Source organism: Saccostrea echinata, unplaced genomic scaffold, assembly GCF_033153115.1.
Source record: "Saccostrea echinata isolate AGI-Se365-2 ecotype Australia unplaced genomic scaffold, CSIRO_AGI_Sech_v1 ptg000033l, whole genome shotgun sequence".
In the NCBI taxonomy this organism is placed as follows: Eukaryota; Metazoa; Mollusca; class Bivalvia; order Ostreida; family Ostreidae; genus Saccostrea; species Saccostrea echinata.
In genome coordinates, this window is record NW_026889782.1 from 6,650,075 (window position 1) to 6,663,162 (window position 13,088).

Sequence of the window (13,088 nt, forward strand, 5' to 3'; positions counted from 1 at the left end):
ATTATTCTAGAAATTAGATTTTTTATAATTACTTGTAATTATTTATTGTAGAGGTGTTTTACATAGTAGACCTACTCTTAAATCAAGTTAATTTATTCAAGTATCTATATAACTGCTTGAATAAATTTTTCTAACTTATTTTATAACTGGTAATTTTTCCTTTATAAAGATTATTTTTCTTTGGAAATTTACACCCATCCCAAGAAACGAGCTAAATTTGGTATATGAATTCGCCCACGAGTAGACCCGTGAAGTACGGATTAAGGAACTATCATTAAAATGACGTAATTCCCAATTAACAACTGTAATTAAATCACAAAGACTAAAATATCAATATGGTAGTGATTGTCGAGAAAATGGAAATAAGTAATAAAATGTATATTTTTAGTGTCATATGTTTTTTTTTACAAACTATAAAAATACCATACTTCCTTTTGAATTGACATTAAAAAGCGGGGTTTTTCCCCTGAATTTATCAGTTTCCGACCAGCAGCTTCTTTACTGTGTTACTTAGTGGTAAGATTTAAAAATAAAAAATAATTTAAGACTCTCGTTTACGGTATCTTTATGATTATGTTGGTGATTTTTTTTTTCAGCAAGAAGCAATAGAATGATTCTTCTGGCCATACTGATTATTTTGTCTGCGGCGCATACTACAGCATACGGTAAGCTAGAATTTTAGAACCAAAAGAAAAAAAATTCATTCCAGTACAAAGAAATTAATGGTTGTTGTACTTTAACTCTTTTTTTTATATTTTTGAATGTAAATATTCGATAAAACATAAAAATGAAATGCGATGAAGTTGTCTCTAGTTTTGATTGATTTGTATATTTTTTAATGACCCATTCGAGAATTTTTCACTCATATAGAGACGTTACCGTATGCCGATGTCACTCAGGGCTATTGAGCAGTGACGGTTCTTTATCGTGCAAAGGCCTTCCATGACACAGGACCTCGGTTTTTAAGGTTTTATGCGAAAGACCCGTGACTTACGACGCCCTACCACTAGGCTGCCGTGACCTGTTTCTATCTATTCTAAAAATTAAAATCTACAAGTAGTTTCAGAAAATGATGTCAATTTATGTCAAAACATTTTTGAATATCAGCGTCTTCTTTCACTTTTAGCATCGAATGCAATTTAAGAAGGAAATAACCATGACCCACTTTTTAAGTTTTGAAAATATTTTTTCTGCTATTACAAACTACACCTCTTTTTACCTATATATACGTTTGTAAATATGAATCGCGCATTTTATTCGTTAGCATATCAATGTTGTTTTTTTTTTTTAATATATTGATCAAATTACTGTTAATCGCTTTTTATTCGCGAGAACCCTCTTTTATTTCTTACACTTCACAGTCGTATTATATATAACAATAATCAGAATTCGTGAAAAATTTCCCCTAGCTTATCAATATCAAATTCTTATCTAGCGAAAACAAGTTATCGTCACAATTTGGTTATCTGCTGTGAAGTAGCAAACGCGCAAATACAAGTCTCCTTCAGAAAATAACCTTGAACTGACATGTTTATACTACAGGGTCAAAACAAGGTCACTTTGCTTCACTAGTATCATTCAGAAAGGAAAGGTCATCTGTATCGAATCTACGATTCGGTTTAAAATACAACCCTTGTGTCATAAAGATCTTGATTATACGTCTAATAAGAATTTTGATTGACTTCGTATTCATTATACCAGTGCTAAGGAAACTCGTCATGTATTATAAACAAATGTTCCTTTTTTGATGCGATTTGCCATCTTGTTTATACGCTTTATGATTATCTAATGATTATCAGAAAAGTTTAATAAACATTTGTTTTTTAAGATAATTTAGCATTAGGGAAACCTGCATATCAGGATGATGAATGGCCTTGTAAAGTTCGAGATCTTTGGGGGGCACAAAAAGCAGTGGATGGGTTGTATGATGACCGATCGGTAGTGGGATTCGAATGTACAATATCAAAAAACCACAAGTGGAGAGCGACGTGGAGAGTGGACCTACTCAGTATAGTCAGTATCAGCCACATCAACATCTACTTCCTGACGGACAACAGACCAAGTATGTCATCAGTTAGGCGGTGCCGTCTTACTACAGTCAAATCAAGTCAGAATTTTTTTTTGAGATCAGTATAGTTTTTAGGATAGTATCTCAAAATATAAGTGGTTGTCAGAAATTTCTAAAGCTTTTGGAATAAACTGTAACAAAAAAAAGAATAGTTTAGGAAATACATTTTGTGACAATTTTGTCAGATGGGTATTTAAATAAAAGTTTTACAAATACCATATAAAAACATTATACATGTATCTATATATTCCATAGTTGTCATCTTGGGACTTTTACATCCCCCTTTTTCAAAAAGTTCTTTAGACATGCAGTGCACAATATAATTATACTAATGATTAGGAAGACGTTGCCTTTTAAAGTAAATCCAAAGTAATTAAGTAACATTACAGACGTAACCTGTTAAATATCAGTTTAAATATTAAGGCCCAGGATTAGAAGATGTAGAAAAAATATATTTATAAACTGTAGTTTCGATGAACTATAATATTTGAAATGGACAATATTTTCTTTTTTGTCGAGTAACACACAAAAAAAAATATGTTAGCTTTATCTCGGCAACACAAGAAAAAGCATTCTTTTTCTTTTTTCATGGTCAGTTTTTCTGTTCTTCTTTACGATTGAAATCTTTAGCATAAAATTGTATTTGGAAGTAGGTAGCAGTTCTTCGTAGTTTCTTTGTCCCTTTACTTTAAGGTCCTGGATTACGGAAGGATCGATTTGGAGGATTTTTCCTCTACGTTTCAAACACAACATCAAAAGACGACGGTCATCTTTGTTTCCACTACGTAGAGTCGGGTTATGAGTCAAGATCTCAAGACAAGCGAATAAACTGCTCTGTTCAAGGACGATATGTTATATACTACAACGAGCGAAGGCCGGGCGTGACGTATCCCAGTTATTATTCTAAATATGCACATAATGACTTGTGTGAAGTGCAGGTTTGGGGTAAGCTTGAGTAAACTGATTTATTTGTGGATTAAATTTTTCAATAGTAAGATTCTTTAAAGTAAATTTTTTCACTATTATCATTACCAGTTTATTGTTAAACCATTAACAGGCTGTCCCAACGATTTATATTACGGAGAAAATTGCACAAAACCATGTCCAAGTAACTGCCAGGGACGTAGGTGTGGTATCATAACAGGAGAATGTCTGGGTTGTGCACCAGGTTATCAAGGACCTAGATGCAGTCAGAGTATGTATAAAGTAACAACAGTGTATACATACTCTTCATAAACTCCTTCATAAAATACATTGTCTTACATTCATTACTCATATATATTTCACCTACTGTTTAATCTCATTTGATTTAAGTTTGATGTTTTTTTTAACCTATTTCTGTCTTCAGTCTGTGAAGATCAGAGATATGGACCCGGATGCGCTATGTCGTGTGGTCACTGTAGAAACGGAGAAACCTGTCACCATGTCAACGGGACCTGTCTCAATGGTTGTAAGGAGGGGATGGAGGGGGAGAAATGTGAAGAAGGTAGTTAAAAAAAAAATAAATTCCTATAATACACTTGGCAAAAAAAATCGAAAAAAAAATACGTTACCTATTTAATAACTAAAACAAAAAATAAACCGCAATCTAAATATATGTACTAAAATAAGTACAGCTGTACCTTTAACAAAGTTCATGTTTGATCGTTAGTAAATGTAACAACTGGAGTGCATGTCATATTACAAATTAACGTGCATGTAACAACTTTAAAACAGACAACAGGTTTAACAACGTTGGTCTAAGTAACAGGGATTCGTTATCGTTCCAATACCTGCTGTAAAAGGGGGGTCTCGAATTAAAATTAAACATCTGAAACTCCTGCGACTTTCACCTTAAAGAATCAAGCGCGTCGAAGGAACATCTTAGGTAACAATGAAGATGCATGTAATAAAATAACTTTATGTAAAATCATTTATGCGTGTACATTGTTACAGCCATAGCGCATATTAAAATCTTTGTGCATGTAGATATTACAAAAGACAATATTTCCATAGACAGTGCATTAGCACTGTACGATATTGGAACCGTTTACTGACAATGGAGGACAATTGCATAACAAAACATGTTTTCTTTCGGGAATTAAATCAATGTAATAAATACAGCTGGACGTCGCAAATTAAATTACTTTTTGACTTGGTGAATTCTGAACATGTTTATACATATATAGGTTACTACTGTTAGACATTTTTAAATTTGAACAAAAAATACTTTAAAATTATGAGAGTGAATGGCTAGTAAAGATAAAACAACTACCTAAATTACGTTTGTATAAAGATTTCAAAACACATTTTAATATTGAAAACTACCTTGAAACAAAAAAAAACCGCTATGCGTAATATTTGTGTATTTATATATTTCATTTTTTTGTTAAAATGACATAAGGTCCGATGTGCCGGGTGTTTGAATATTTAATTGTATTAAATGTTTCTCATTGTACTGTACAACACATGTCACACATACGGTGTGAGGTCTCGTATGCATAAAAAATATTGCAGGGGAGGTAAAACTGTAAATAATTAAACAACGTTTATGCATATAAAAAAAAAATAAAATAACTTATTTTTATATACAAAATATTACAAATCTCTGGCGGGTTTTTTTCCTATGAAAAAATAATACCTAGTTATGTATTTAGACTAGCTTTGTTTTAGATTAAAAGAAAATCAATTTGTTATTTACTAGAATGTCCAAATGGATCATTTGGTCTTCACTGCCAGAAGAACTGTAAAGAATATTGTGGAGGAGAGGGGACCTGTAACCTGGTCACTGGGATATGTCACAGGGGGTGTAACGAGGGGTGGACCGGGCCCCTCTGTAGCCAAGGTGAACCTAAGAACTCAAGTTTACTATCACTGACTAGAGTCTGAAATAGATTCACGGTTTTTACTGTAATAAACGATTTTGCTAGAGCAGATAAAAGTATTTTTACAGTGAATTTGAAACTGTTTAATATTTCTTTGTTCTCTAATTCCTACAAGCATTTTTTTTTAATATGAAAAGAATATACTATTTGTATATTCACATTTTACATCATTGATCTAGAATATAACATATATTGAGGATCTAGATGTGTAAAAAAAAAATGTTGTAAAAATTTAATAAATCAAAATATTTGTGTGTTTTACAGTGAATTCTATTTAACTTTTGTTGGAGAAATTTGAGCACTTAAAACTTATTTAACAGATATATAACTATTGAAATATGTCAAAAAAGTTGGGATTATGTAAAGTTCGTAGGTGTGCATGGAGTTCACATAAATGAAGTTTGTAGCCTTTTCCTTTCGAGTTAAATGTAAAATTTTGGAGCGAAAAATTCATGAATACATTTCTAGTATGCAATTTAAAGTACTGTATAGCCATCCCCTGTTAACTATTTAAGATAAATAATTTGTAATATAAGAAAATTCCTTTATAGTTGCTACTTCATGGACCCACGCCTTGACCATAATAATACCAGTAGCCTCCGTAGTTGTTCTCCTCGCAGGATCTATCATCATCTACCTTCTCTGGAAGCGAAAACAACGTAACGATTTAATATCATGGATCTCAAACGTACCAGGTACAGTTCATATTCTATTTATGTTTCGTCAAATCTGAAATCAGTGTAATTCATATTTCCTATCGATTGTTAATGATCAAAGTCAATCTTGCAAATTAACAAATAAATTCAAAGTTCAGAAAGCAGAAGAATAATTCTGTATTTGAACACACATCCCCAAAATCAAGTATATAAAAAAGAAAATCATGTCATATTGCGTTGAAAATTCTGCAATAGTTTACATTTTTAAAAAAATAAGTTGTTTCTTTATTTCAGGAAGCAATGCTCCAAGAAGGTAACTAACTACAAGTACTTTTTCGATATCGACTGACATAAAACTTGTATACCCGATAAAACCAACTACTTAATATTTAAATATCTGATAAACTCGGCTGATGTAAACTTAAATATCTGATAAAATTGACTTTTAAAATTAAGAATGATGATATCGACTTATTTTATAATATATTTATAATATCTATCAAATGTTGATAGAGATTGGGATATAGGAAATTTTTATCTTTCAGGGAAACAAGATGTCAAGAACTTCCAATGTCAGAAATACAGAATAGAGGTAATTTTTTTTCCATAATTCATTCATTCAACCATTTGAAAGAATCTTCTTTTTTGTTTAAATTACAACATACCGAATTAAATGATTACAATGCTTTTGCATTCTACTTTAGAGCAGTCTTGCAGTGAAGAGCAGTATGTATAATTTATTATTTCACTTATCAATTTTAAGTTTCTTAACTAATGAAATAGATTCTTTTTTTCTTCGTTCTTTTCATACTTTATTATCTTTAACAATAGGATTATGTACCAATATAGGGAGCTTGATAGCGTCTCCGTTGCCAGTACCGAGGAATTGCGCCAGTATTTTTAACCTGAAGGAGAATAAGAATGCTAAATCGGTATTCAGTTAAGAACACGGAAAGAACATTATCATGATTTAGAAATTATACATTTTGATGACAATCAGTAGTTAAAAATTAAGAAGACAAAAAAGGAGTCTATATCACAAGGGAACATAGAGTTCATGCTACGAAATCTTCAAGCATGGTTTATCTATGCTTAACGTCGAATTCTTAAGATAATAATTGATTATATGGATTTGCTATATTACATGTGACTTCATGTGTCTTATGGAGTTTAAAAATAATGAGGGCATTCTTATCAAAAGGCCCATGGGCAGCATCACTCATTTGAACACTTTATCTGAGTTCATGATTGAAAATTTTCAATATATAAGTGGTCGAACCCTGGTGTCATGAATTCAACAACCTTGAATCTACCTGAACTCAGGATGCTTTATATTCCTTTGACAAAACATTGCTTTAAAAAATTAAGAAGATTTTTAACTCACCTGAGCCGAAGGGCCAAGTCATAAGCCAAGGGGGATAATTACTAATTTGTGGAAAAAATAAGGGCATCCTTTAAACATCTTCTTCTCAAGAAACGCTGTGCTAAAAAATATGAAACTAATTTGGAAGCATCCAAAGGTAGTAAAGATTCAAGTTTGTTCAAATCATGACCCCCGGGGTCTTCTCATGAATAGCAAGGCCTATGATTAGTCATGGAAGCATCATCAGTAGTGTAGAATCAAGTTGTTTTTTTTTCAAATTATGACACCAGGGGGTAGGGTGGGGTCACGATGGGCGATCAAATCTTCTTCTCAAGAATAGCAAAGCCATGATTAGTCATATTCATGTGGAAGCATTTTCAGTTGGGTAGAATCAAGTTTGTTCAGATAATGACACTCAGGGGTAGGGTGGGTCCACAATCGGTGATCAAAGTTTTACATAGGAATGCATAGGAAAAAATCTTTTAATTTCTTCTCAAGAACAGCAAAGCCATGTTTGGTCATGATTATACAAGAGCATCCTCATATAATATAGATTTAAATTTGTTCAAATCATGATCCCCCCCTCCCAAAGAATATAGAGGGGCCATAACAGGGGATCATAGTTACACAAAGGAATGAAAAGGATATATCAATAAAAGATTAAAAAAGAACAGCAAAGCCATTATGTGTCATATTAAATCAATTAAGATTCTGGTCTTGTAGATTAGTTTTTTTAACAATTGGTATTTACTATTATACGTCATAATTCCTCAAACATAAACTAATCCTTTTTGTTTGGGCCGAAATTAATCTGCTCTTTGCTTTTAAAAAAAACTTTCCCCAGAACATAGGGGTGCAACGATACACTAACCTCACGATACGATACGTATCACGGTATTCAGTTCACGATACGATACGTATCACGATACATGACAAGGTTAAAAAGTCTTTCAAGTTTGTCATCATATTTTTTAAAACTTGACAGGGTTATATAAAATGTTCATATTTTTTAATAACAATTAAAATAAAATTTCGTTAACTTGAATTGGATTGTTATGTAGATCTTTGAGTTTTGACAATATTCTAAACCAATGATGAATATTTACAGGGAACTACGGGGACCTTTCCTAATAATCTTCCTTTTAAATTGGAATGAAAAAGGAATACATTCATTCTTTTATTCCTTTTATTTACGTAGAAAACCAGTTGTCATATTTCTTGTGTTAACACGTTTTAGTCAACAAGACAATGAATTTTCATCGAAATACACACTTGATGAAATATCATGTATTTCTAAAGAATACGTTTAGATCTAAAGAGTTTATCATTCGTCTTAACATCTATAACTTATAATCACATTAAGTTCCTTCTCCGTGTTAAATCTGAGGTCTGTAAGATACTGGAGATGAGTTTAACTTCCGGTAATGCGTTATCAGCGACCACACGTTTTGCGGGGAAGCCATTTTGAAATTGTGAAAAAGGAAACAAAACGGACGATTCGAATAATTCTGGACCGATTGAACGAACCGCGATATCAGTTTAGCGTATCGTGAATTGAACCGTGGAAAAATATACCGCGATATACCGTCAAACGGTTTATCGTTGCACCCTTACCAGAACAGTGTTCTGAATTTTTAATCTTCGGCTTCCTATACGAATGGCGATAAACATGAAACCGGATCGGTCAAATCATAAATTTCCCCAGTTGAATTTGGAATAAAAATATTTTTTGGCCAGCTTCACTTTATATCTTTCTTTCAGTAAATAAAGTTATATAAATAAAAAAAATTGATTTGTTCCAATCAGGGAAGACCAATCAATTTTATAATTGTTGTTTTACTTGCTTTTCCCTTAGTGAGAATATTTCGAAATTGAGTACAATTTTTAATCAATTTTATACTTACATGTAAATATAAAATTTTCTTAAAAAACATTAAGGATACATTTAAATCTTCATGCAAAGGAGTTACAGCATTATTTTTGTTTAAATTGTATTAAACCCTACTTAATTAAGGGTGAATTGCTTTTAAAATGAATTTTGGGTCGGTTGTTCAATCGGAAACTGTACATGTTTTTTTGTGAGCTTTCATTGTTTAAGAACGCATTTTTATGCCCCCGTAATCGACGATCCAGGGGCATATAGTTTTTGCCCTGTCCGTCCGTCTGTTTGTTTGTCCGCAAAAAAACTTTAACATTGCCCAAACCTTTGAATTGGTTGGACATGTGTATTTCTTGTGACCATGGATTTTGACCCAATTTTGCAAGAATTTACTCAACCTTAAACTTGGCCTTAACTTTTGAACAGTTTGGGCTAGGACTTCCACTCTTCTAATGTGTATTCATTGTGATAAGTCCTCTCCATGGATGTATATATTTTTGACCTTGACCTTGGAGTCCACTTTAAAAAACCTTAACATTGAACATAACTTTTGAACAGTTAGTACTAGGGCCTCAGATTTCACAGGTGTATTTCATGTGACAAGGCTTTCCTGTGGATACTAAAAAAAATTGACTTTGGAGTTTGACCTACTTTTGAAAAATTAAACCTTGGCCATAACATTTGAACAGTTGGTGCTAGGGCTTTACTATTACACATATGTATTTTTTATGGCAAGACTTTCCCCTGGGAACCTTTAATTTGACCCTTTGACCTTGACCTTAGTGTTTACTCATATTACAAAACTTTAATCTTAACACTAACATTTTAATGATAAGTGCTTGGGCTTTCATATTTCACAGGTGTATTCATTGAGAACAAGTTTTTTTTTCTTTTGGTAATAACATTTTTTATCCCTTCATCTTGGAGTTTGACATGCATTTGAGAAACTTCAACCTTTGTCAAAAACTGTCATACGGGGACATCAGTGTTTCACAAACAGATCTTGTTTTGTGATTACTTTCAGTTACAATCTTCAGAATTTCCCGTGTTTAGGGATTTAATATAACTGTATCCTAAAGAAATGTGAAAATTTCTGTGTAAAATTGGTATTAAAAAAATTTCCTTGGTTATATTTAGTTTTCATTTGGATCAATCATGTAGTTTACAATTTTCGATTAGACAAGTTTTATTTTTATTTTCATTTGTTGTATAACTTTTAGAATTATGCCAGTGTCTCCGAATCGGAGAATTCCTGTGAATATCAGAATTGTATATCTATATAGTTTTGTAAATTTTGTTTTGATTTTGTTTACATTTTCCTCCCAGCTTGCAGAAAATAAACTGTCGTTTAAATTCATAATCAAGATCTTGATTTTTTCCCCGAAATTTACTCATGTGAAAGCCACAGAACTGATTGTTTTGTTTCATAAAAAATGTAAAATCAATGATGAGAAATTAATTCCAATGATATAATTTTCCGGAATTCGAACAGATATTTCAATATTGTCTGTACATAATGTACTCAATATCTTTATCCGAACCAGTACAAACAAACTTTATATATATATACAAATATATTTATACAAATTTATTACATATCTACTTTGTTGTCGCGAATGCAGTTTAAATTTATGAATATTAACTTCCTCCTTCGACTGAGTGCATTACTGTGGCCTGGAATAGGAAAATAAGTTGCACATTTCCTACTCTCGAAATCTATTTTCATTAGACATAATGTGAGATGATATTAAAGGTATTTATGTATTTCCTGTCTTTCGTGTTAGTATTTGGTAACAATCCCTTATTAACCATGTCAACCTGTCCACATCGAGTGTTATTTTGATTGTTTTAAACAGGATGGGCACAATTTCCTTCTTTAGTAACTCTTACGCTGAAAGGAAATTGTTCCTCTTTTCAGTAATAAAAAAATAACTATATATGGGAATTTTCACTCTTTTCCCCACTGATCTCGTGTTTGCTTTAAGTAAAAGATTAAGTGCAAGAATATTTTCACATCCTCTTAACATTTATAGTCTATTAAATGTATGTATGCTTAAAACTACAATATTTACCTCTGTCAAAACGCTGAAAATGAGTACCCCCCCCCCCATCCGTGTTTCCGGCATTCCTGAGACCCCTGATGAATCAACTACCGAAAAGCTTCTGGAAGTGGCATCATCAGCGGGAGTTGCGCTTACATCTTCTGATATTGTGACCTCCCATCGCGTTGGCGACCCACGGAAACAGACAGTCAGCGAGACAAATCATTGTCAGACTCCAATCTACCGATGTCAAGTTTTCACTAATGAAGGAAGCTAAGAAGCTGCGGAAAAACTCTGAGACTAAGCATATTGTTATCAACGAAGATCTAACTAAATACCGTGATCGTCTTTTTTTTTTTTACTTCTGCAGGCAGCTCTGTCGAGAACGCACGTTAAAGCAGGCCTGGACATCCAACGGTAAGATCAGCGTCCGTGACAATGTGGACAGGACTTATGCGGTGCGTAAGGAGTCAGATCTAGTCCCCTCTGGTCACGTGTTGAAAGAGGGTGGCCCCTTATAGACCACTCTGTTGATTTACATCGTGCCTTGCCGTATTCAATCAAATAACATTTTTGCCAATCATTTAAAGATAGCCTATGATTGAGAAATCATGTCTTTACAAACATCTCTACATTTACATATATAGACTAGTCTAAATTGACATTGTGCTTAGTAATAAGTACTCCATATCGCTAGTTTCAACATAAACACCCATACCAAAAAATATCTTTAAGTTTTAAACTTAACCTTTCACCCCTACCACGTACAAAACCCCACTCCCATACTATTACAAATGTCCTCATCTTGCATTCTATTGTGTACATATTTTGTGTTTATTTGTACATTTTTTTTCTTGCTTATAAAAAAGAGATGTTCGTAACATTGTTGTTCTATACGCGGACCAATTCCACTTGTTCCCTTATTCAGTCATCATCATTTCATTTAATTTATATTACCCCACCTGACCCGAAATTTCACAATTAAAATCTACCAAAACCCAGGAATTACCTGATTAATGTGTGTAGATATTTCTAGTAGTGTGGGGTTATTTTATCACATTGCCATTTTTTTCCAAATCATCATTATGTTTGGTTGATTTTGTTTGTATCAATTAACTCTTACAATACAACATAAAATGTCTACATATTATCATACTTCTACATGTATTTGCAAACATGGGGCTAAACAACACCATGCACGATGATATCTCATTTAATTGTTCTACCATTACCAGTGCACCTATTTTACATAATTCATGTCCGTATATATCTATGTCTCTTCTTACTTTTTTGTACTCACTTCTCCTCCTGTCAGGTGAAAATGAAGTGAATCCAGGACCTACCTTAACACCAACTGTCACATATTCAATATCTACATGTAATTTATCAACAAGTACTTCAAACAACACATCATTTGACCCACATAGATTTACTTTCGCTCATTTAAATGTCCAAAGTCTAACTCACAAGATTTATATACTTAAAGCAGAACTTCACAACCACACCATCCTTTCATTCACTGAAACATGGCTTCACGAAGATAACATTACCTCAGATATCGATATACATAACTTCCAGACTCCATTTTGTCGTTGTCGCAAGACGAAAACGGGTGGGGGCGTGGCAGTATATGTCAAGGATAATATTTTCGCAAAACGCAAATTGACCTTGAACCAACCGCGGTTGAGTGTGTTTGGTTGGAACTTCTTATGGGTGGCCAATCTTATCTGTACGGAACCTTTTATCGACCCCCAAACTCTCCAGTATCTATATGGAGTGATATTAGTACTCCATAGACTTAGCTTATAACACTAAAATTAGTAAAATAATAATCACAGGTGATTTCAACGCAAACTTACTGACCAACAATTATCAATCTGATTATCTTATCAATATAATGACTATGTACAACATGACCCAACTTATTGAAGAACCAACCCATTTTACCGAAGAAACTTCTACACTTCTGGATGTTATTATGTACAACATGACCCAACTTATTGAAGAACCAACCCATTTTACCGAAGAAACTTCTACACTTCTGGATATTATTATAGTCAGTGATAGTAATACCGTATATCCCTTTTTTTCGCGATGATCTAATTTTCGCATTTTTTTGCGATCATTTTTAATTCGCAAAAAATAAAACACGCAGAAATTATATTGGTTATTGTGTGCCATAAAAACGTTACCGTTTTTAAAAAAAAATTAATCGC

The 13,088-nt window shown here is 32.7% G+C and overlaps 1 protein-coding gene across 1 annotated transcript; it reads left to right on the top strand.

Annotated features, from left to right (window-relative positions):
• Positions 1-335: 335 nt before the first annotated feature.
• Positions 336-11,393, top strand: LOC133198067 (multiple epidermal growth factor-like domains protein 10). Its single transcript, XM_061334218.1, has 10 exons — positions 336-366; positions 597-665; positions 1,829-2,062; positions 2,762-3,013; positions 3,126-3,263; positions 3,417-3,554; positions 4,752-4,892; positions 5,484-5,627; positions 5,883-5,901; positions 11,243-11,393. The coding sequence occupies exons 1-10, from the start codon at positions 336-338 to the stop codon at positions 11,391-11,393; spliced, it is 1,317 nt and encodes a 438-aa protein (XP_061190202.1).
• Positions 11,394-13,088: the final 1,695 nt, after the last annotated feature.

Excerpts from the sequence above, each read along its gene's own strand:
- LOC133198067 (XM_061334218.1), top strand. The coding sequence starts at position 336 with ATGGTAGTGATTGTCGAGAAAATGGAAATAA. Across the intron at positions 666-1,828 it reads GGCGCATACTACAGCATACG|ATAATTTAGCATTAGGGAAA; the intron begins GTAAGCTAGAAT and ends TTGTTTTTTAAG. Across the intron at positions 2,063-2,761 it reads CCTGACGGACAACAGACCAA|GTCCTGGATTACGGAAGGAT; the intron begins GTATGTCATCAG and ends CTTTACTTTAAG.